Source organism: Trachypithecus francoisi, unplaced genomic scaffold (genome assembly GCF_009764315.1).
Source record: "Trachypithecus francoisi isolate TF-2019V2 unplaced genomic scaffold, Tfra_2.0 Lachesis_group20, whole genome shotgun sequence".
NCBI lineage: Eukaryota > Metazoa > Chordata > Mammalia > Primates > Cercopithecidae > Trachypithecus > Trachypithecus francoisi.
The window spans coordinates 55,729,594-55,755,539 of record NW_022681466.1 but is presented as its reverse complement, the minus strand read 5'-3'; the positions used below and the strand labels follow the sequence as shown (position 1 = coordinate 55,755,539).

Sequence of the window (25,946 nt, the reverse complement as noted above, 5' to 3'; positions counted from 1 at the left end):
AACCTGTTCAGTTACCTGAACAGGTAACTTTCCCTTTCCCTTTTTGTTTGGTGTTTTACCTTAGCTTCTAATAATTCAGCACCCAGAAAAGTGCTTAGTACACAGTAGGGGTACAATAAATGGAAATCAATGACTCATTGTGAGCTCAGTTGCTTCCAGGTTATGTAGGGAATATGATTTTGTCTTTAAGAATGAAAAACACTTAAGACTTGATAAAAGCAAAATTTCCCTTGAAGACAAAAGCTTCTTTGAAAGAAAATTTTAACCCAAATGTATAAGCCTTTTACATCTAGGAAGGAGAGTAATATTATTATACTAATATTTATTATTATCATAAGCAGCAGTAATAAATAGTAATAAAATATTAATAATAATTTATTATTATTAGAAGCAACATCAGAAGCTAAGTTATTCTAAGTGCTTTTTTTAATTACTTTTTTTTTTGGGTAGAGACAGGTGTCTTGCTATGTTGTGCAGGCTGGACTTGAACTCCCAGGCTCAAGTCCTCCCACATCAGCCTCCAGAGCGGCTGAGTATCTAGATGCACATGTTACCAAACCTGGCTCTAAGTCTCTGAATGCTTTTCTTATGTTATCTCTCATACAATCTTTCCAACAACCCTAATAGATAGATGTTATTGTTGTGCCCATTTTTATGGATGAGGAAATCGAGCTCAAAGAAATTAAGGAATATACTCAAAATCACACTGCTAGTAAGTGGCAGAACCAGGATATGAACTCAGTTTAGTTAAGATTTGGGCTTGATACTTCCAATGCAAGAATATGAGCTTGACTTTGTCCTCCTCAAAATTCCTGCCAAGAGGACATTCAAAAGAAGAAAATAAAGAAAAGAGAATTGGTATTGGCACTACAAACTGGGGAAGATCACCACCTTCATGCTAGAAGAAACATTGAGGGAATTTACAATATGACATTCAGGCAATGAGATTGAGGTAAAGGCCTACCACTGAGAGGCGCTATATATAATTAAGCCCACCTACGCTGGGCGCGGTGGCTCATGCCTGTAATCCCAGAACTTTGGGAGGCCGAGGTGGGCGGATCACAAGGTCAGGAGTTGGAGACCATCCTTGTCAACATGGTGAAACCCTATCTCTACTAAAAATACAAAAATTAGCCAGTCGTTGTGGTGCGCACTGTAGTCCCGGCTACTGCGGAGGCTGAGGCAGGAGAATACTTGAACCCGGGAAGTGGAGGCTGCAGTGAGCAGAGATCGTGCCACCGCACTCCAGCCTGGGCAACAGAGAGAGAGACACTCCAGGGGAAAAAAAAAAAAAAAAATCTCTGCAGTGAATTAAGGCTGCATTTTGTATTCCTAGCTTACTAAAAATGTTTGAAACCAGAAATGACTATTTTATCAAATGCTTTTTAGCATCTGTTTAAATAATCATGTAGTTTAGTAGAGGTCCTAAATATTAATTTGTCCTTGCAATCTTGGAATAAGCCATATAATCATGAGAAAGACTGTTCACTCTGCAGAACCTGGAAAGAATTCAGGAATTAGAATTACGAGGTCTTGGCGGGGTGTGGTGGCTCATGCCTGTAATCCCAGCACTTTGGGAGGCCAAGGTGGGCGGATCATGAGGTGAGGAGATAGAGACCATCCTGGCTAACACAGTGAAACCCCATCTCTACTAAAAATACAAAAAATTAGTGTGCATGGTGGTGGGCGCCTATACTCCCAGCTACTTGGGAGGCTGAAGCAGGAAAATCGCTTGAACCCAGGAGACGGAGGTTGCAGTGATCTAAGATTGCACCACTGCACTCTAGCCTGGTTGACAGAGCGAGATGCTGTCTCCAAAAAAAAAAAAAAAAAATTACAAGGTCTCAGAAGGCAGGGAAATGAACTTGACCTTTGTCCTTTGTCTTCCTTTAGGTTTCTCAGAATTTAATTTAGAACTAAATATGTTGGTTGCAAGTAAACACTTGTTCCATGAACCAATTATATTGTAATGCCATCAGCCCACTTTAATGGATACCTTGTATCTTAATGAATTGTTTCAATTAATATATATATATAAAGTCTTAAAATAACTTTAGGAATGCAAGTGTGTTCTTGAAAGGTCATTTTGGTTTTTTTTTTCTTTGAGACAGAGTGTCGATCTGTCACCCAGTCTGGTGGCATGATCTTGGCTCACTGCAACCTTCACCTCCCAAGTTCAGGTGATTCTTCGGTCTCAGCCTCCCCAGTAGCTGGGATTACAGTTGAGCACCATCACACCTGGCTAATTTTTGTATTTTTACTAGAGATGGGTTTTCAACATGTTGGGCAGGCTGATCTCGACCTCCTGACCTCAGGTGGTCCACCCGCCTTGGCCTCCCAAAGTGCTGGGATTACAGGTATGAGCCACCGTGCCCAGCTGAAAGGTCATTCTGAAAGAGCTAGTGTGGACATCTGAAATATTTATAAGAAAGAAAGCTGCAACGTCTTAACTAGTGTAATTTGGTTTAATTTGTACTTTTCTCTCTTCAGGTTTGTTTTGTTTTGTTTTGGAGACAGGATCTAGCTCTGTTGCCCAGGCCAGATGGCAGTGGCACAATTATGACTCACTTGAAGGCTTAAACTCCGAAACTCAAGTGATCCTCCCACCTCAGCCTCCCAACTAGCCAGGCCTACAGATGTGTGCCACCACACCTGGCTGATTATTATTATTGTTATTTTTGTCATGAAGATGGGGTCTTACTATGTTGCCCAGGCAGGTTTCCAACTCCTGGGCTCAAGCTCTCCAGTTTTTTTTATTATTATTATTATTTTTTTTTTTTTTGAGATGGAGTTTCGCTCTTGTTGCCCAGGCTGGAGTGCTATGGCACGATCTCGGCTCACTGTAACCTCCACCACTTGGGTTCAAGCGATTCTCCTGCGTCAGCCTCCAGAGTAGCTGGGATTACAGGTACCTGCAACCACACCCAGGTAATTTTTTGTATTTTCAGTAGAGATAGGGTTTTACCATGTTGGCCAGGCTGGTTTTTAACTCCTGACCTCAGGTGATCCACCTGCATCCCAAAGTGTTGGGATAACAGGCGTGAGCCACCATGCCCGGCCTCTCTTCAGTTTTTATACTGTGACAGTGACAAGCCACTTTTGATGTGCTTAGTATTATCTATATTATTATCTGTTGTAGTATGAGACCTTGGGAAGACTGAAAGCAGCTCTGATCTCTACCATTTTAATTCTTTCAAATATTTATTATTAAGCCTTTAGCTTTCCTAATACGAGTTCCAGAAGTCTTCAAATATTTTATATATTTTTTAAGCTAGATGGAGTGTAAATGTTCTTATTTCCCCCCTCCAAAATATAAGAGAACAAGAATTAAAAAGACTTTGCATTTGTAGGATTTTTAACAATTATTTTTGTTTGTTTGTTTGTTTTTTGAGATGGAGTCTCGCTCTGTAGCCCAGGCTGGACTGCAGTGGCGTGATGTCACTTCACTGCAACCTCTGCCTCCCAGGTTCATGCCATTCTCCTGCCTCAGCCTCCCGAGTAGCTGGGACTACAGGCTCGCTACCACGCCCGGCTAATTTTTTGTATTTTTAGTAGAAATGGGGTTTCACCATGTTAGCCAGGATGGTCTCGATCTCCTGACCTCGTGATCCGCCCGCCTCGGCCTCCCAAAGTTCTGGGATTACAGGCCTAAGCCACCGCGCCCAGCTAGCAGCACCATCTTTACAGAAAAAGATGTGCTGGATCTTTCCCCAAATCGGTAAACCATAGGAGATGCTTCAGTTGATCAAGCATTCCTCAATCAACTAACCAGTCACCTTGTTGGCCGTATTCTCTCAAAATAGCCATCAGTAATCAGAATTGCAGCTTCTCACCTGTGAGCTAACAGCACTGACTGATTTCAGCTTGCTTTTCTCCTCGTGTTTATGGGCCCATTCGTTTGGATCTCTGAAATGATCTTGTTTGTATTACAGAGCTCTCATTTGGAAGACAGTGAATCAGCAGCATTACTTTGCTATGAATGTGAAGAATCAGAAATCTTTAGTGATTCCAATGTACGTAGGTATATGTTTTTATACAGACTTTGGTGATTCAAGTAAAATCTTCTTCGGTAAATTTGGCTATTAAATGCAACTGTTATAGTGCCTATTCTTTTATCTATTTGACCCCATTCAGCCAAATAGTCTGGGAAGGCAAATAGGTGGCTTGCAATAAGTGTATATATAAACAGTATGGTACATTTATATGCATAATGTCATGGCAATGACCACTCAAAACTTATTTATTGAAGCAGAAAAAAAATGTAGCATCTTGGAACCTTGAGTGAGTTTCCTTCAATAAAGAATGACTGTTGTTGTGGGATTTTTTTCTCCCCTCATATACACATTTTTTTAATGGTCAATAGTATTATTCTTTTCCCTGTGGCAACTGCTTGGTATTGGCGCTGCCACAGGGCCTTTATTCCTCACATACATGGGCCTCACATGTCTTAGCTACTGATAATGTTAAGCCAAATAGTGTTATAATCACTGGACTGGAAACTCAACCTGATCATCTTAAATGTGGAACTTTATCTAACTACATTTCATGAGATGTTATAAATTTTACTTACCCCGTCTGACCTCCAGCATACTTACCCACAGAGTCAGGCTGAAGTTAGAGAACAACTTAAATTGGCTTATTTTTGTGTGTTGCAATGGGCAGTGAGATTAGTCTGGAAATTCTCAGTATATCCTGAGATATAAGTGAACTTCCCCCGAGTATTGAATGGCCTAGTAGGACAGGCCAAATTGGGGCTTAGCCCAGGAAGGTTCTTAGTTTCACCAGGAAAGAAATCAAGGGCAAGCCAGTGGTGTTAGACAGCAATCTTTTATTGAACAGTACTGCTTCTGGTGGAACAGCACTAACTCATAGGTTGTGTACCCAGAGTCTGCAACGTGTGGGCTCTTGGCGACTGTATTTATACTCACTTATACCTACTTTCAGTTACATGTAAATTAAGGGCAGGTTAATGCAAATTGAGGGGTGGGTTATTTAGAACTTTCTAGGAAAGGGGCAGTAACTTCTGGGTCATTGCCATGGCATTTGTAAACTGTCATGATGCTGGTGGGAGTGCCCATGCTCATGAGCAATGAGGGCAGCCAGGGATTGCCCTTGTCACAATTTGCTGGTTTTGGCCAGTTTCTTCACCTTATCCCATCTGGAACAGATCCTACTTTGTTCAGCAGTGTTGTGACCGGAAAACAAGTCCTGCTGGACTCTTGCTTCATTAGTTCATATACATCGTTCTGCCGTAAAGGGGTATTAGAAGTATTTTGGAAGGAAGTGAAGGGAAGAGTCGTGGGTCAGGAAAACTAAACTGTCATTTAGATCACTGTCTCCTATTGAGCCCCCACTAAAAAAACATGAGGGGGTCGGCTACAAAAATGCAGACATCGTCCCAGTTATATTAATGAAAATTAGGGCCGGGCACGGTGGCTCAAGCCTGTAATCCCAGCACTTTGGGAGGCCGAGACGGGCGGATCACGAGGTCAGGAGATCGAGACCATCCTGGCTAACATGGTGAAACCCCGTCTCTACTAAAAATACAAAAAAAAACTAGCCGGGTGAGGTGGCGGGCGCCTGTAGTCCCAGCTACTCGGGAGGCTGAGGCAGGAGAATGGCATAAACCCAGGAGGCGGAGCTTGTAGTGAGCTGAGATCTGGCCACTGTACTCCAGCCTGGGCGACAGAGCGAGACTCCGTCTCAAAAAAAAAAAAAAAAAAGAAAATTAGAAATAGAGAGGAACGGCCGGGCGCGGTGGCTCGAGCCTGTAATCCCAGCACTTTGGGAGGCCGAGACGGGCGGATCACGAGGTCAGGAGATCGAGACCATCCTGGCTAACACGGTGAAACCCCGTCTCTACTAAAAATACAAAAACTAGCCGGGCGAGGTGGCGGGCGCCTGTAGTCCCAGCTACTTGGGAGGCTGAGGCAGGAGAATGGCGGAAACCCAGGAGGCGGAGCTTGCAGTGAGCTGAGATCTGGCCACTGCACTGCATTCCGGGCGACAGAGCGAGACTCCGCCTCAAAAAAAAAGAAAGAAAGAAATAGAGAGGAACCAGCTCTTTGTGAGAGGCCCTGGTCTCTGCCTTCTTCTCCTTTCAGCCCAAATGCCTGACGTTTTTATCTGTTTGCTTCTCACTGGCTCTAAGTTGAAGACTTGGTGACAACCTGATTTTTTTTAAGGTATACTGCCCTTCACTGCGAAGCTTGTGCAGATTAGGGATGGCACTATTAGGAAAGACTTTATTCAAGCATATTTTTGGACTGTTATACCCATAGGAGACTGGACTACTCTTGGAATTTCCCCCCATTTTATGAGAGGTTCAAGATGTCCTTGTATCAAACTGAAGTTTAGAAACATAGCAAAACTTTTTCCCACTTGGACATTTTTTTTTCTGTGTCTTGCTATAGAATGAATCCTACTTCACAAATTTAAAAAAATATAGTTTATATACACTGAATTATAACACATTTCAAAACTGTATTGTTTTTTACAGATTTAATTGTTTTCTATAATTTTACTTGACTTGATCTCTTCCAACAAGTAGCTGTAACTAAAACTAGATTCTACAAACCTTGACCATAAAAAATGAATTCTGTCAGTATCAGGATATTTATTGCTCATAGTAGCACTCCATAAATATTGTTGAAGTTTCACTAATGGAAACTATCTCTTGAAGTAAGATGTGTCTCTCAAGTATATCACCATAGTACTACCTGCACTTAGGCTGGCTTCCTCATCTTCATATCACAGTTAACAGTGAATGCAGTTACCATTTCAGGACCTCATTCACCTATTTATTTACGCAACTGCACTTCATTCAGTGTTGATGAATCTGGAATGGCATGAGTTAAGTTATTGTGATTCATTAATAGCTAGAGTGGTGCTCATTTTCCTAGTGCTTGCAAACATTAACTGATGAATCCATGTGAACACTTATTATCAGTATTTTGCAGATGACAAACTGAGGGTAAAAGGTTATAATCTTTGTCCAGTGTTGTGTGATAAGCAGGGGCAGTGCTGATGTCAAATCTCAGCTGATAGCCATCATGAGCTCATCACCAGTGGGCAGCCTCATTGATGGAATATGTGCCAGTCTCCTTATATGGTATCCTATAAGATTTACTTTGTTCAGGCCGGGCACGGTGGCTCATGCCTGTAATCCCAGCTCTTTGGGAGGTCAAGGTGTGCAGATCGCTTGAGGTCAAGAGTTCGAGAAAGCCTGGCCAACATGGTGAAACCCCGTCTCTACTAAAAATACAAAAGCTGGGTGTGGTGGTGTATGCATGTAGTCCCAGCTACTTGGGAGGCCGAGGCAGGTTAATTGCTTGAACCCAGGAGGCAGAGGTTGCAGTGAACCAAGATCGCACCACTGCACTGCAGCCTGGGCAACAGAGCAAGACTCCATCTCAAATATATATATATTTTGCTCAGTTTGTAGTGGAGTCCTCTGGACTTATTATACTGGCATACTGTTTTGGCTGATTTTGTCTGAAAGAGACTAGTACATGGGAATCTACATGAAGAATATTTTCATGAAGTTGGACACGTGTGGGGAAAAGGAAACTTTAGTTTTAATGGTTTTTCTCCCTTAGAAACAATTAGTTGGGGCCAGGCATAGTGGCTCATGTCTGTAATCCCAACACTTTGGGAGGCCAAGGCAAAAGGATCACTTGAGCCCAGGAGTTCAAGAGCAGCCTGGGAAATACAGCGAGACCCTGTCTCTACAAAAAATAAAACAATTAGCCAGGCATGGTGGCACATACTTGCAGTCCTAGCTACTTGGGAGGCTAAGGTGGGAGGATACGCCATTGCACTTCAGCCTGGACAACAGAGCCAGACTCTGTCTCCAAAAAAAAATGAGCAACAATTAGTTAGGTATATGTAGTTAGGTATATGTATTTACAGAATACTCTGGGTTGCTTTATTGTATTGCCAAGCCTTTCATTCATTTAAGTCAGATTCGTTGTGTCTTTTCCTCAAGAGGCAAGAGTTGTTTCATGTACTTGGTTGACTTTTTAAAGGTGTTAGATCCTCCTACTCTTTTGTTTGTTCAGGGAGTATTTCCCACACTTTTTTTTTTCCCTTTTCTCACTTCCCTGTTCCCACGCCCATGTCAAATAGAATTGAAGAGTTTCTTCCTAATTTGAAGGCTTAACCTTGGGGGTGGGGTGAGGGGGCAGTTATTTGCAGAGCAAAATGATTGAAATCTCCACTACTTAATTTTCTGCAAAGGAAGTGGTATGTGATCTTGATAACTATTTGAAGTAGAAATACTGATGTAAAGAAGAGGAGTAGAAGATAATCACTGAACAACTTTCTCTTCAATTTTGGGATAAGAGAAGTATGAACTTTGATTAGTTTTATTCATTCATTTGCTTCTGCATAATTCATTCATTCACCAAGTATTGATTGACTGATGTGCAAATCACTGGGCCCAGGGGAGTAGGGGCCCTTAGAGAAAGTATAATCTACACTTCACAAATTAGTTTTATGGCTATTCATGGAAAGCCCTGAAAAGGAGAGGAGAAAATCATTACATGCAGTATGTGGGAAGAAGAGAAGAAATTTGGATAAGTGAAAACAAATTTGGCTGGAGGGCAACTTGGCTGGAGAGCTGGCTGCCTTAGATCTCTTGGGACTTGCCTAGAAGAGAAGGCAGGAGTGCAGAGAGGCCCCTGCCCCTTTTCTGATCCCACTCAGTCTCCAGGAAACCAGGTAATAGATAGAAGCAGCTACTTGCTCCCTCTGCTGTGCATAGGTTTGTTAGAGGTCTCCATAATGGGGAGAGGATCTGTCTGCCCCTAGAGAAAGGTGATAGTGTGACTGGAAGAGGTCACAGAGAAAGAAGATACTGGCTTTAGCTGCAGGAGTTTCACCTTGGCTTCAAATAAGAAGGAATGTAGGCAGTGACTAGAGCAGGTCGGGATGCTAGTGACAGCAACAGGCACTGAGACTCCTGAGGCTTCTCTTCATTTCCCTCTCCTGTACACACTGCTATCCTACCTAAAAGGGGGAAGAAGCTCTGGATGAGCTGGGATTCCAATTATTGTGCTTATGGGTGGTCACCTAGGAACAACTGGATTCATTTACCATTGTAGGGCTATTTCTTCCCCAGCCTGGTAGTCAGGAAAATATTTGTTCTATTAGTTTATTTTCTAAAAATAAAACTTATTTATTTCATTTCCCTGGTCTTCTCACCCCAACCCCTACCCAACCAAACTGGCAGAAGGTCATATATAGAATAGTCATACTATTTTTATGATCTGTTTCATTCCTTTGCTTGGTTTACTATATCCTTGAAGGATGTAATATTACACTCTGTGTAGTCAAAAAAAAAGCTTTGATATTTGAGTAGCCCAGTGAAAGGAAGAGATGTTAGCCTTTTGTGTTATTAAAGAAAAGAAAAAGCCACCTCCTAGAATCAAGTGTGGAAAAGGCAGATGCAAAGAAAGGAAAATCTAAAATGTAAGAATTATTTGGTTTAGAATATTTTTACATTTTTGGACTATAGATTTGCATTCTCTTCTAGGAAAGGACAGTGTCTCAGAATACAATATCCTTGTTGATAATCAGCTTCTATGGGATTTTTAACAAAGAGTCATTTGGGGAGTGGAAAAATGGCTTGAGAGAGATAGAAGATTTAGCCTAATAGTAAGTTCAAGATGAAGGATTTAAGAATTTTTAAAAGTTATCAACATTAGGGTAAACCTTAATTCAAGGCCTGATGTGGAGTAGCCAGTCCTTATAGATTGAAGATAGAAAGGACTTCAATCCTCAGGATTCTTCTGAGATATCCTGTTCTTGTATGTTTTAAGTCTTGAAATATAGTGTATTGGAATGATCAAAACAATGAATGATTTGTTAGTTCAGAAAGGAAAACTACACTTAGGAGGGGGAAACTGCTAAAGTAATACATAGATAGATAGATAGATAGATAGATAGAGATACATATATATACATATATCTATATCTATCTATCTATATATTTTTTTAGACTGAGTTTCCCTCTGTCACCCAGGCTGGAGTGTAGTGGCACGATCTCAGTTCACTACAACCTCTACCTCCTGGATTCAAGTGATTCTCATGCCTCAGTGTCTCAAGTAGCTAGGACTACAGGCGTGCGCCACTCACGCCTGGCTAATTTTTTTTTTATTTTTAACAATTATTTTTTATTTTTAGTGGAGATGGGGTTTCACCATATTGGCCAGGCTGGTTTCGAACTCCTGACCTCAAGTGATCCGCCCACCTCAGCCTCCCAAAGTGCTGGAATTACAAGCGTGAGCCACCGCGCCCAGCCTGCTATAGTAATTAAATCTACTTTTGTAAATCTCTAGAGATTATAGGCAAAAACACGATAGTAGTGGATGAACATCCAGATACAACAACAAACTGGTTAGCTGGAAGGTGGGGATGGTATTTAAGCCTACAGCAAGCACATCCTGTCATTCCTGATAATTTGTATTTACCCTCTTCATTTCTGCTGTCTGTACCATGTGTATTTTCTGTTTCTTTTTTCAGACTCATTTGCAGAACACATTTCAGTAGCCAACATACACAAATAGAAAAAGAGGGGGAAAAAAGGGAAATTTGGTGCTAAGAAGATGAGTTTTATTATAAGTTTCAAATGGCAGTTGGCCAGTAGCAAACAGCTGCCCCACAGGAGTTTAGGATTACTTGAATTGTTTCTGCATCACCTCTGCTGCATTGTAGAAAGATTGTTAGGGCCCGTGGTCAGACAAAAGATAAAAAAGTGTTGCTAGTGGCAAACATAGTTTTACCATGAACAATATCCTTATTTTTTACTTTGGAAGGGGTCTGATGCAAATTTACACTAATAGGAATGTGATGTTAAATTTATTTTGTTTCAGGATAAGATGTAAGAAAGCATAGCTCAATGATTTTATCCCAGAATAATTATTATGAGAAATAATTTTCTTTTAAAAATCTTACACTCGAGTGACATTTGAGGAGAAATAAGATTTGTAGTAATCTTGGGTACAAAGGCTATTTTTGAAATTAGCCTCATTTAACTCAGTGGTTCTCATTGTGGCTACCCATTAGAATCAACTGATGATCTTTTTCTTTTTTTTTTTTTGACACTGAGTCTTGCTCTGTCGCCCAGGATGGAGTGCAGTGGTGCAATCTCAGCTCATTGCAACCTCCGCCTCCCAGGTTCAAGAGATTCTCCTGCCTCAGCCTCCCGAGTAGCTGGGATTATAGGTGCCTGCCATGACACCTGGCTAATTTTTGTATTTTTAGTAGAGACAGGGTTTTGTCATGTTAGCCAGGTTGGTCTTGGACTCCTGACCTCAGGTGATCCACCTGCCTCGGCCTCACAGAGTGCTGGGATTACAGGCATGAGCCACCGTGCCTGGCCCTGATGATCTTTTAAATTAATAACAGGGTCTCACCCCATCCAGTTAAATCAGGATCTCTGTGAGTAAGGTCCAGGTATTGGTATTTTTTAAATGCTTCCAGGATTATTCTAATATGAATCAAGGGTTAACAACACTGGTTTGGGTTGGGGACAGTGGTGCACACCTGTAATCCCAGCACTTTGGGAGGCTGAGGCGGGAGGATCACTTAAGCTCAGGAATTCAAGACCACCCTGGGCAACAAAGCAAAACTCCATCTCTACAAAAATAAATAAATAAATAAATGAATGAATGAATGAATGAATGAATGCCAAGAGAGGTGGTGCACTCCCATAGTCCCAGCTACTCGGGAAGCAGAGGTGGGAAGATCACCTGAGCCCAGAAGGTTGAGGCTATAGTGAGCCAAGATTATGCCACTGCACTCCAGCTGGGTGACAGAATGAGACCCTGTCTCAAGAAAAGAAAAAACAGAAAAAGAACACTGGTTTAACTCTAGCTATGCTAATTTTTGCACCGCCATATTAGAAATCTAATGTGCAACATTTGTAACATTGTAACATCTGTTCCTTGAGCAGCGGGATAAAATGTGAGATTGACTACAATTTTTAAAGAGTTGGCTGTAGGCATTTTATTACTCAGGTACAGCACAATTAACTTCTATTCTTTCTATTCAGTGAAATTCCTTGGTTAGTCTTCTGTTAAAAGAAAAGCAAGATACTGAAATGAGATAATCCAAATCTACTATAAACTTAAGTCAGTGAAGGGTAAAATTTTCCATATCTTTTCCATAAGGTATAAAGGCTATAAAGACTTATTCTTCTGTGTCAACATTGCTAGGGAACTAGAGTAAAGAAAAAATAATTAAAGATCACTTTATACTTTGTATATTATACTTTTACTGAAGTAAAATATACATAGGGAACAGTGTACTTATCTTGTGCTTTTATGTATAACAATGAATTTTCGCCATCTGAGGTTTTCACAAACACAGGTCAATCATGAAGTATGTAACCTGTACCTAGATCAGGAAATGGAATATTACAACTCCCCAATACTATTTCCCCCTTTCGCCAGTCCCTCCTTGCTCCTTTCGGTTACTACTGACTCACCCTCCCAGCCATCATACACCAGGAATAACCACTTTCCCGACTTCTTGACCATGTCATTGTGATTTTGATGTGGATATCAGGCTATGCTCTTTAGAGGTCTCTCTCAGACTTTCAGAATCAGAATCATGTAGTAAAGAGCTCAGGTTGAAGGTTCAGACAGCCTGGGTCGGAGTCCAGTTTCACCACTTACTGACTGTGTGACTTCACTCTAAGCCTCATTTCCCCTATCTATAAAATGGGAATAATAATAGTACCTATCCCATTGAGTTGTTAGAATTAAATGAGATAACTTACGTAAAGTGCTTAGAGGGCCTGGCGCATTATCTGTGCCAAGCAGAGAGCAGGGCCGATGCAGGATTCCCTCATGTCACCAGCTCTTCAACAGAGTCAAGGCAGTGCCACTGTTGTCTGTCTTCATTATGTCTGCAGACATAATGAAGTTCATACTTCAGCTCTGGAGAAAAAGAAGAAGAAAAAGTGGGCATCCTGACCATCGTCCGTTTTCTTCACCATCCCTAATTTGGCTTGTGGCTTGGCTAACTTGTGACAACTTCTAAAATATATTGTTTAAATACATGAAATGGCTATTGAAAGGCCAAAAGTATTCTCTTATACATCTTTATATTATCAGTAGCTCTTAGCACAGTGATTTAATTGTAAATTGCACATAGTTGATGCCTTGGCTAAAAGAATCTAAAAATGATACTTCAGACACACCATGCTCTCCTGTGCTGGATTTGTATTGGTCTGGCTCCTGATCCCTCTTTTTACCAGAGTTATATTTTTGAAACATCTGGCATGTTTCAAAGAATGCAGGAAGTGGCAGTGAAACAATTTGTAGGCAGAAACAAGGAGCCTCGGCCAAATTTGCAAAATTAACCAAATGAAAGCTCCAACTAGTTGAGTTATCTTGCTTCCATAATCTGAGGCAGGTCCTGCTCAGGTATATTTTCCTCTTATTTTGGTTTGGGAGAGTAAGGAAAACAGGAGGAGCTGAGGTTTTTCTCAGATTTTTAAGATTATTGCTTGAGAAAAATTTACCCTTTGGAAAGGGTGGGGTGAGGGGAAGGACCCTTTACTGTGAGTACTTACCGTGTGACACCCATTGTGCTAAATGCTTTTTATACAGTTTAGTGTTGAATCCAAGTCTTTGAGGTAACTACTTTTAGTAGTCCCTGTTTAAAAGTGAGAAACCAAGCTTGCCTAAGGTATGTGACCATGCTGGTAGTGACAGCTAAGTCTGCCTGACACTCCCAGCCTGAGCTCTTTAACTTATGCTGGATTACCTTTGCCCTTGAATGTAATGTTGTTATTCTGGTGCTAGGAGGTCAGGGTCAAATGCAGTAGTGATTCTCAACTCTAGTTTTATACGATAATAATCTGTAGAGTTTATTTTAAAAATATAGAAACTTGGCTGGGCGCGGTGGCTCAAGCCTGTAATCCCAGCACTTTGGGAGGCCAAGACGGGCGGATCACAAGGTCAGGAGATCGAGACCATCCTGGCTAACACAGTGAAACCCCGTCTCTACTAAAAAATAGAAAAAACTAGCCGGGCGAGGTGGCAGGCGCCTGTAGTCCCAGCTACTCGGGAGGCTGAGGCAGGAGAATGGCGGTAAACCCGGGAGGTGGAGCTTGCAGTGAGCTGAGATCCGGCCACTGCACTCCAGCCCGGGCAACAGAGCGAGACTCCGTCTCAAAAAATAAATAAATAAATAAATAAAAATAAAAATATAGAAACTTAAGTCTCACTTTAGGAATTTTCTTGTTCGATAGGTCTTAATGAGACCTGACATATTTCTTCTTTACAAAGGTCCATAGGTGATTGTGTGCCAGAGTTGAAAATCATACTTCTCAGAAATTCCCTAGTGAGAAATTATAAGATTACAGATGTGGGGGCATCTGAAGACTGAATTTGAAATATTGTAAAGATACACTGTTATTAGAAGTATAGGGAGGGGGAGCGGAGCAAGATGGCTGAATAGGAACAGCTCCAGTCTCCAACTCCCAGCGCCAGCGACACAGAAGACCGGTGATTTCTGCATTTTCAACTGAGGTACTGGGGTCATCTCACTAGGGAGTGCGTGACAATCGGTGCTGGTCAGCTGCTGCTGCCCAACCAGCGAGAGCTGAAGCAGGGCGAGGCATCGCCTCACCTGGGAAGCGCAAGGGGGTAGGGAATCCCTTTTCCTAGCCAGGGGAACTGAGACACACAACACCTGGAAAATCGGGTAACTCCCACCCCAATACTGTGCTTTAAGCAAACGGGCACACCAGGAGATTATATCCCACACCTGGCCGGGAGGGTCCCACGCCCACGGAGCCTCTCTCATTACTAGCACAGCAGTCTGTGATCTAACTGCAAGGCAGCAGCAAGGCTGGGGGAGGGGCGCCCACCATTGCTGAGGCTTAAGTAGGTAAACAAAGCCACTGGGAAGCTCGAACTGGGTGGAGCTCACAGCAGCTCAAGGAAACCTGCCTGTCTCTGTAGACTCCACCTCTGGGGACAGGGCACAGCTAAACAACAACAACAACAACAACAACAAAAAGCAGAAACCTCTGCAGACGCAAACGACTCTGTCTGACAGCTTTGAAGAGAGCAGTGGATCTCCCAACACGGAGGCTGAGATCTGAGAAGGAACAGACTGCCTGCTCAAGTGGGTCCCTGACCCCTGAGTAGCCTAACTCGGAGACATCCCCCACTAGGGGCAGACTGACACCCCACACCTCACAGGGTGGAGTACACCCCTGAGAGGAAGCTTCCAAAGGAAGAATCAGACAGGTATACTCGCTGTTCAGCAATATTCTATCTTCTGCAGCCTCTGCTGCTGATACCCAGGCAAACAGGGTCTGGAGTGGACCTCAAGCAATCTCCAACAGACCTACAGCTGAGGGTCCTGACTGTTAGAAGGAAAACTATCAAACAGGAAGGACACCTACACCAAAACCCCATCAGTACGTCACCGTCATCAAAGACCAGAGGCAGATAAAACCACAAAGATGGGGAAAAAGCAGGGCAGAAAAGCTGGAAATTCAAAAAATAAGAGCGCATCTCCCCCTGCAAAAGGAGCGCAGCTCATCGCCAGCCACGGATCAAAGCTGGACGGAGAATGACTTTGACGAGATGAGAGAAGAAGGCTTTGATCCATCAAACTTCTCAGAGCTAAAGGAGGAATTACGTACCCAACGCAAAGAAACTAAAAATCTTGAAAAAAGAGTGGAAGAATTGATAGCTAGAGTAATTAATGCAGAGAAGATCATAAACGAAATGACAGAGATGAAAACCATGACACGAGAAATATGTGACAGATGTACAAGGTTCAGTAACCGACTCGATCAACTGGAAGAAAGAGTATCAGCGATTGAGGATCAAATGAATGAAATGAAGCGAGAAGAGAAACCAAAAGAAAAAAGAAGAAAAAGAAATGAACAAAGCCTGCAAGAAGTATGGGATTATGTAAAAAGACCAAATCTACGTCTGATTGGGGTGCCTGAAAGTGAGGGGGAAAATGGAACCAAGTTGGAAAACACTCTTCAGGGTATCATCCAGGAGAACTTCCCCAACCTAGTAGGGCAGGCCAACATTCAAATTCAGGAAATACAGAGAACGCCACAAAGGTACTCCTCGAGAAGAGCAACTCCAAGACACATAATTGCCAGATTCACCAAAGTTGAAATGAAGGAAAAAATCTTAAGGGCAGCCAGAGAGAAAGGTCGGGTTACCCACAAAGGGAAGCCCATCAGACTAACAGCAGATCTCTTGGCAGAAACTCTACAAGCCAGAAGAGAGTGGGGGCCAATATTCAACATTCTTAAAGAACAGAATTTTAAACCCAGAATTTCATATCCAGCCAAACTAAGTTTCATAAGTGAAGGAGAAATAAAATCCTTTACAGACAAGCAAATGCTTAGAGATTTTGTCACCACCAGGCCTGCCTTACAAGAGACCCTGAAGGAAGCCCTAAACATGGAAAGGAACAACCGGTACCAGCCATTGCAAAAACATGCCAAAATATAAAGACCATTGAGGCCAGGAAGAAACTGCATCAACTAACGAGCAAAATAACCAGTTAATATCATAATGGCAGGATCAAGTTCACACATAACAATATTAACCTTAAATGTAAATGGACTAAATGCACCAATTAAAAGACACAGACTGGCAAACTGGATAAAGAGTCAAGACCCATCAGTCTGCTGTATTCAGGAGACCCATCTCACATGCAGAGACATACATAGGCTCAAAATAAAGAGATGGAGGAAGATCTACCAAGCAAATGGAGAACAAAAAAAAAAGCAGGGGTTGCAATCCTAGTCTCTGATAAAACAGACTTTAAACCATCAAAGATCAAAAGAGACAAAGAAGGCCATTACATAATGGTAAAGGGATCAATTCAACAGGAAGAGCTAACTATCCTAAATATATATGCACCCAATATAGGAGCACCCAGATTCATAAAGCAAGTCCTTAGAGAGTTACAAAGAGACTTAGACTCCCATACAATAATAATGGGAGACTTCAACACCCCACTGTCAACATTAGACAGATCAACGAGACAGAAAGTTAACAAGGATATCCAGGAATTGAACTCATCTCTGCAGCAAGCAGACCTAATAGACATCTATAGAACTCTTCACCCCAAATCAACAGAATATACATTCTTCTCAGCACCACATCACACTTATTCCAAAATTGACCACATAATTGGAAGTAAAGCACTCCTCAGCAAATGTACAAGAACAGAAATTATAACAAACTGTCTCTCAGACCACAGTGCAATCAAACTAGAACTCAGGACTAAGAAACTCAATCAAAACCGCTCAACTACATGGAAACTGAACAACCTGCTCCTGAATGACTACTGGGTACATAACGAAATGAAGGCAGAAATAAAGATGTTCTTTGAAACCAATGAGAACAAAGATACAACATACCAGAATCTCTGGGACACATTTAAAGCAGTATGTAGAGGGAAATTTATAGCACTAAATGCCCACAAGAGAAAGCTGGAAAGATCTAAAATGGACACTCTAACATCACAATTAAAAGAACTAGAGAAGCAAGAGCAAACACATTCAAAAGCTAGCAGAAGGCAAGAAATAACTAAGATCAGAGCAGAACTGAAGGAGATAGAGACACAAAAAACCCTCCAAAAAATCAATGAATCCAGGAGTTGGTTTTTTGAAAAGATCAACAAAATTGACAGACCGCTAGCAAGACTAATAAAGAAGAAAAGAGAGAGGAATCAAATAGACGCAATAAAAAATGATAAAGGGGATATCACCACTGACCCCACAGAAATACAAACTACCATCAGAGAATACTATAAACGCCTCTACGCAAATCAACTAGAAAATCTAGAAGAAATGGATGATTTCCTGGACACTTACACTCTTCCAAGACTAAACCAGGAAGAAGTTGAATCCCTGAATAGAACAATAGCAGGCTCTGAAATTGAGGCAATAATTAATAGCCTACCAACCAAAAAAAGTCCAGGACCAGATGGATTCACAGCTGAATTCTACCAGAGGTACAAGGAGGAGCTGGTACCATTCCTTCTGAAACTATTCCAATCAATAGAAAAAGAGGGAATCCTCCCTAACTCATTTCATGAGGCCAACATCATCCTGATACCAAAGCCTGGCAGAGACACAACAAAAAAAGAGAATTTTAGACCAATATCCCTGATGAACATCGATGCAAAAATCCTCACTAAAATACTGGCAAACCGGATTCAGCAGCACATCAAAAAGCTTATCCACCATGATCAAGTGGGCTTCATCCCTGGGATGCAAGGCTGGTTCAACATTCGCAAATCAATAAACGTAATCCAGCATATAAACAGAACCAAAGACAAAAACCACATGATTATCTCAATAGATGCAGAAAAGGCCTTTGACAAAATTCAACAGCCCTTCATGCTAAAGATGCTCAATAAATTCGGTATTGATGGAACATACCTCAAAATAATAAGAGCTATTTATGACAAACCCACAGCCAATATCATACTGAATGGGCAAAAACTGGAAAAATTCCCTTTGAAAACTGGCACAAAACAGGGATGCCCTTTCTCACCACTCCTATTCAACATAGTGTTGGAAGTTCTGGCTAGGGCAGTCAGGCAAGAGAAAGAAATAAAGGGTATTCAGTTAGGAAAAGAAGAAGTCAAATTGTCCCTGTTTGCGGATGACATGATTGTATATTTAGAAAACCCCATTGTCTCAGCCCAAAATCTCCTTAAGCTGATAAGCAACTTCAGCAAAGTCTCAGGATACAAAATTAATGTGCAAAAATCACAAGCATTCTTACACACCAGTAACAGACAAACAGAGAGCCAAATCAGGAATGAACTTCCATTCACAATTGCTTCAAAGAGAATAAAATACCTGGGAATCCAACTTACAAGGGATGTCAAGGACCTCTTCAAGGAGAACTACAAACCACTGCTCAGTGAAATAAAAGAGGACACAAACAAATGGAAGAACATACCATGCTCATGGATAGGAAGAATCAATATCCTAAAAATGGCCATACTGCCCAAGGTAATTTATAGATTCAATGCCATCCCCATCAAGCTACCAATGAGTTTCTTCACAGAATTGGAAAAAACTGCTTTAAAGTTCATGTGGAACCAAAAAAGAGCCCGCATTGCCAAGACAATCCTAAGTCAAAAGAACAAAGCTGGAGGTGTCACGCTACCTGACTTCAAACTATACTACAAGGCTACAGTAACCAAAACAGCATGGTACTGGTACCAAAACAGAGATATAGACCAATGGAACAGAACAGAGTCCTCAGAAATAATACCACACATCTACAGCCATCTGATCTTTGACAAACCTGAGAGAAACAAGAAATGGGGAAAGGATTCCCTATTTAATAAATGGTGCTGGGAAAATTGGCTAGCCATAAGTAGAAAGCTGAAACTGGATCCTTTCCTTACTCCTTATATGAAAATTAATTCAAGATGGACTAGAGACTTAAATGTTAGACCTAATACCATAAAAACCCTAGAAGAAAACCTAGGTAGTACCCTTCAGGACATAGGCATGGGCAAGGACTTCATGTCTAAAACACCAAAAGCAACAGCAGCAAAAGCCAAAATTGACAAATGGGATCTCATTAAACTAAAGAGCTTCTGCACAGCAAAAGAAACTACCATCAGAGTGAACAGGCAACATACAGAATGGGAGAAAATTTTTGCAATCTACTCATCTGACAAAGGGCTGATATCCAGAACCTACAAAGAACTCTAACAAATTTACAAGAAAAAAACAAACAACCCCATCAAAAAGTGGGCAAAGGATATGAACAGACATTTCTCAAAAGAAGACATTCATACAGCCAACAGACACATGAAAAAATGCTCATCATCACTGGCCATCAGAGAAATGCAAATCAAAACCACAGTGAGATACCATCTCACACCAGTTAGAATGGTAATCATTAAAAAGTCAGGAAACAACAGGTGCTGGAGAGGATGTGGAGAAATAGGAACACTTTTACACTGTTGGTGGGATTGTAAACTAGTTCAACCATTATGGAAAACAGTATGGCAATTCCTCAAGGATCTAGAACTAGATGTACCATATGACCCAGCCATCCTACTACTGGGTATATACCCAAAGGATCATAAATCATCCTGCTATAAAGACACATGCACACGTATGTTTATTGCGGCACTATTCACAATAGCAAAGACTTGGAATCAACCCAAATGTCCATCTGTGACAGACTGGATTAAGAAAATGTGGCACATATACACCATGGAATACTATGCAGCCATAAAAAAGGATGAGTTTGCGTCCTTTGTAGGGACATGGATGCAGCTGGAAACCATCATTCTTAGCAAACTATCACAAGAACAGAAAACCAAACACCGCATGTTCTCACTCATAGGTGGGAACTGAACAATGACATCACTTGGACTCGGGAAGGGGAACATCACACACTGGGGCCTATCATGGGGAGGGGGGAGGGATTGCATTGGGAGTTATACCTGATATAAATGACGAATTGATGGGTGCTGACGAGTTGATGGGTGCAGCACACCAACATGGCACAAGTATACATATGTAACAAACCTGCACGTTATGCACATGTACCCTAGAACTTAAAGTATATATATAAAAAAAAAGGATAAGCTGTTGCATTCTGGTGGTGAGGTGCCAAGAAGTATCAGAGTTGTCTTATGGTATCTTATAGTGAAAAATTTTAAAATTCACTTTAGACTTAAAAATAAGCCACTATTCTTTGCAGTCTTATGTCTAGATTAGCGTCTCTTAGTTGTCATCTTAAAGATGAAAATATAGGAAATATTGTATTTGCCGTAAGTTAATACAGGAGAGAAAGAGATTTTTATCACACACATCCTTCTGCCTTTTCCCTCTCAATTTAAGATTGAATCTCTGCAGGCTACTGTGAAGAGCCTTGGAGCTGAGTAGCATATAGGTTATGTACACAGAAGTGTTCAGTGTTCTTTGGGGGAGGTTTCTTTCTACATGTAACTGCTTTTTTCCTTCTCAAATTTCTTCAACACTAGCAGACCCTCACCCTGCTCTGCTAGATGCCTTAAAGGTGAGCTGCAAAGCAGCCACAATTATATCAAACAATTGTGGCACCCAGAATTTATGGCTCATCCTGTTATGAGCTCCATATAACAAGTAAAAATTAAAATCCACTGGCACATTAATCAAATGTAATGTTGCTGTGTAGTAATAATTTAAATTCTACCATGCAAAATTATGCCTAGGACTTACGATCAGCCTCCATCTCTCATTGTCATGCATTAAAGCACTACTGCTTCATTTCCTTCCCCATTTGTGGTTTCCACTAGTCTGGTTCTACATCTCTATCTTGAACTAATTAAACTGGCTCAGACTGGAGCAGCTGTACCAGGCATAATACCAAAAGGAGAGCAGAACTGGCCTGGGTACTTCCTTCACTGACTGTATTTATGCTTTCTTGCCTGACCCGTATGTCTTAAGGGCATGACCTTAGCTTCCATTTCTCATGTATATGGTTACCTTTCACTCATTTGTTATTTTAACCAATATGTGCTGAGTACCTCTTATGTGCTAGACACTGCACTGGTTGCTGAGGATATAGTGGTGCATGTGATAAACCATAAACATGATTCTTCCCTTTGAAACTTACCCTTTAGTGGAGCAAGGTGGGATTAAACAGCTAATTGTGCAATGAAATTTTAAATTATGACAAATTCTGCAAATCAGAAAGTATACAATACTATGAGAATATAGCAATCAGGGACCTAACCTGGCTTGGCGGAAAAAGTGATGTTAAGGTTAGTGGTCAAGAGAAAGCTTCCTTGGGCAACTGGTATTTTGAGTTGTACTCTAATGATGAATTGAAGTCAACCAGGAAAAAGTCAGCGGGGGAAGATGCGAAGAAAAAACAGATCAGGAACTGGCACATTGAAGGAACTGAAAGAAGGTCAGTAAGGCTGGAACAAAGAAAATAAGGGAGAAAATAACTCAAGCTGGTGCTGATAAAGTCAGCAAAAGGCCAGATGCTGCAGCCTCTTATAAACTAAATCAAAAATCTTGATCTTGGCCAGGTGCGGTGGCTCACGCCTCTAATCCCAGCACTTTGGGAGGCCGAGGCGGGCGGATCACGAGGTCAGGAGATTGAGACCAGCCTGGCTAACATGGTGAAACCCCGTCTCTACTAAAAATACAAAAAGTAGCCAGGTGAGATGGGGGCCGCCTGGAGTCCCAGCTACTCCGGAGGCTGAGGCAGGAAAATGGCATGAACCTGGGAGGCAGAACTTGCAATGAGCCAAGATTGCACCACTGCACTCCGGCCTGGGCGATACAGCAAGACTGTCTCAAAAAAAAAAAAAAAGAAAAAAATCTTGATCTTTATTCCTTGGACAACAAAAAGCAACTGAAGAGTTTTCAGCTAGGGAGTGACCAGGTTGAGATTTTTAAAAAATATTTGCCTGTCTTTGCTATGGAGAATGGGCTTCTATATGAGCACAACTATTTCCCCAGCAATCAGTGCAATGTCTAGCACATAGGAGGTACTCTGTACATATTGGTTAAAAGAAGTATAAATGAGTGGTAGATAGGTAACAAATACACAAGAAATGGAAGCTAAAGTCATACCCTGAAGAAAGAGGTCAGGCAAGGAAATGTGAATACAGCAGCAAAGGAAGAACCCAGGCTCCCTTTCCTCTCTCCTCTCCCCCTCTCTCTGTATGTCTGTACACACACACACACACACACACACACGCACACAAGCCATCGACAGTTGGGGCTTCATATTCCTATGATTTGGTTTGGTTAACTCACTTGTCAGGGAATGGAGCTCTTAATAAAAGGGAAGTTGACAGAATGGTAGTATGGTGTTATGGTGTGGTGGTAAAGAATGTATACGATCCTGGTTATGTTACTTTTCTTCTGTCTTAATTTCTTCCTCCAAGGAATGGAAATGATAAATAGTATACCTATCTTGGAGGATTAGTGTGAAGATTAAATGAGATAATGGTTGCAGAGCACTTCAACTAAGGCCTGGCACATTGTTAGCCTTTAATAAACAGCCACTATTACAATCTAACAGTCTCATGAAGGGTTCAGATGTCCCTCTGAGATCCACCCAGTTTTTGTGGCTCATGGAGTAGCACTGCATTCATAGGTCACATGTGGACTTGTCTAGCCTGCACTAATGGACTTTAGGACTCTAGTCTCAAATGGTAGAGAAACATGTATATGGTTTAATTTTACAAATGTCATTTGGAGATGGAAACGGAAGCAGAAGGAATGCTTACTTTAACCCCACTAGGGTTTTGCTTTGAAGCTGACTTTTCAGAAACACCAATGTGAAAGTTCTGTCACTTGCAGGAAATGACAGAATGTCGTTAGTTGCTTGGAAACGTCCATGTCTCTTTGTTTCCCACAATACTAGGTAACCTCTGCAGTTATACTGCTGAGCAAAGCTTCAGGTTGATCAAGGTTAATTGTTGACAGTATTTGAAATGTTAGTAATGTATTCCCAAAAACTGCTTTACCAAAATAGATTGTTCTAGCTTCACAAAACATTTAAACACCATTGATTTGTTTCATTCAGCAATATGTAATTGTAGGCCTGGAAACTGGGATCTTCTGATTTTCTAAGGAATTGGTACCCAGAAAATGTGTTTTCTCTTCTGCTTTAAAGTTCACCAAATCACTTGCTTCCAGGGATTCTCACTGCCTGACTTTTGTCTTTAGCCTTTTCTCTAAAACATACATTTCTGCTTTTGATCCATTTTTGTGGAACTAGGAAGAGGGGTTAAAGCATGCCATCTTTCTGTAGGAGTCCTGAGGAGTTTTGAATGGTTGGGAATCTATTCTAAAAGTTCACAGTGGATTCAGACCCTGCTGAGAAAGTCTTTGCTTTGTATTTAAATTTGTTGTGTAGCTTAAGAAGATAAAAGAGCAGGATTCTAAAGGAGGTTTTGCTGCCAAGTGCTACAAAAGGAAAAATTAAGTTTCTTGTGTAGTCGGTGAGAGTTCATTGCAATCAAGATCACTTACTGAATTTGTTAAAGACTTCCTGTGATGGCAGCGTTCACAGATGGTGAATAATTCTGTTTTTTTAAATACAAGTGAGTTTTTTATCTTATCCTTTATCTAGTCTAATATGATGGCTCTACTTCCATGGCTGTCTTTTGTGTTACTTAGTTCTCTAAGTGAAGAACCAAAAGCATCAGCTAAATTGTTCTAGTAATGAGGAGTGTTAGGAATTGGCTAGAAATACAGCTTAACCCAGCTATTGCAGGAAGATAAGCAGAAGTTCTATCATATGTAACAGTCCTCTTTAAAATGGTTAAGAAATGTATTAGATAGCATTACTACTAAAACCTAAGGCTTATATTGATTTAGAAAAACGTTCACGTTACAGATGTTGTAGCTACACTGGGGTTTTTTTGTTTTTTCTGTACTCATTCATTCTATTTATTTTTTTCCCTAAATTATTTCTTCATTGTTTTGTGTTTGTCCTGTCCAGATTCAAAAAGCTACACTGAGGCATATGCCAAGTCATAATGCATATTACCTGGAACTTCCTGGAAACCAAGCATTTTATTACTGTGGAAATGTGTTTAGCCAAGTTTTAGAAGAATGACAAAGTGAGAAAAACAAATTTATTTTTATTACTGTTGACTATTACTTAAAATAGGAAAAGGAACTTAATTCTTGGGCTTCTTTATCACTAACTTAGTATGTTCCAAGCACTGTTCTAGTTGCTTGAGATACAAAAACAAAAATTGTGTCCTTGTGAAGCTAGTAATCTGATGCCTGTTACCATTTCACCCTCTGCCTCTGCCAAGGAAAGAATCAAACCGGGATTTAAATCCTAGCACTACTACATGCTGTCTGTGACTGGGAAGTCATTTATCTTCTTTGAGCCTCTCACTTGGAAGAAGCCTGGTAATCATGTTGCCATTTTATCATTTATATAAGCATATCAAGAATAATTTGTTAGCAGTTCATTCTGCAAGAGGGAATTTCCTTGTAATTTGCTTGGATTTGTACTCAGAAGTGCCTTATGCAAAATAAGTTAAAGAAATTTTGTCCCAGCATTTACCCATATGTGTTCCCTAGTGTATGTTTTTACAATTGACCTGGCTTAACATCAGCAACAATTTGTAGTATGAAACCAAGACTACATGGGTTTATATTTACAGAATTTAGTCTCACACATGTCATCAGAGTTGAGGGGAATTATGAAGGAAATGAAAAAATCGAGCTTTCTCGGTAGATAGCTGCTACCTTTTGGTATGGTCTTCACCTTTTTCTTTTGGGAACTGTGTCTACTTTACTCCATCTGATTCTGGTAGGGCTGAGAATCACTTGGCCTTGCTTTTCTACCACTGGATGGTCATATGTCCACAGACCCATGTCAGGCTGGTCAATCAAAGCACTCCTCTTCCCTGGATATTATGGTGGCACATGACCCAAACAGGGCCACTGTCATTTTGAGAGATGGATATGGGTCTCTCTGGACCCAAACAGGGCCACTGTCATTTTGAGAGATGGATATAGGTCTCTCTGGAGGTAAAAAGGGTTAATTTTTTTCTGGACTCTGATTAAAAGGATGATATATATGCTTGGTATGGTAGATGGTCATCCACTACGCAGAGACAGTCTGCCTAAGAATAAGAGAAAGCAAAGTCAAAAAGAAAGAGTGGAAAATAAAGACCAATAACATCAATGCACTTCTGAATCCCTGTTGTTACCAGTTAAATGAACTACTACGTTTTTGTTTCTCTTGAGTCAGATTGCTTGCAACTGAAAGCATCTTGTATAATACAATTTCCTTATCTATGATTGTAGTCATCATTTGTGTTTGTCAATATTTTTGGTTCTCCTTCTCCATACTAGTAGGATTATATTTCCTTGGGAACTGACATGGTCATGTGACTGTTTCGGCAAACAAAATATAAGAGGTTTTTGT

At 41.0% G+C, this 25,946-nt stretch overlaps 1 protein-coding gene across 4 annotated transcripts in view; it reads left to right on the top strand.

Annotated features, from left to right (window-relative positions):
* Nucleotides 1-25,946, top strand: part of SSH2 (slingshot protein phosphatase 2) — a 314,778-nt gene that overhangs the window by 80,404 nt on the left and 208,428 nt on the right. For 2 of the 4 annotated variants that reach the window (XM_033184405.1, XM_033184407.1), the window contains exon 2: nucleotides 3,933-4,013. The exons of the other annotated variants lie outside the window; for them this stretch is intronic. In XM_033184405.1, the coding sequence (XP_033040296.1) occupies nucleotides 3,933-4,013 (81 nt within the window). The remainder of the gene's footprint in view (nucleotides 1-3,932; nucleotides 4,014-25,946) is intronic. 4 annotated transcript variants of the gene reach the window in all.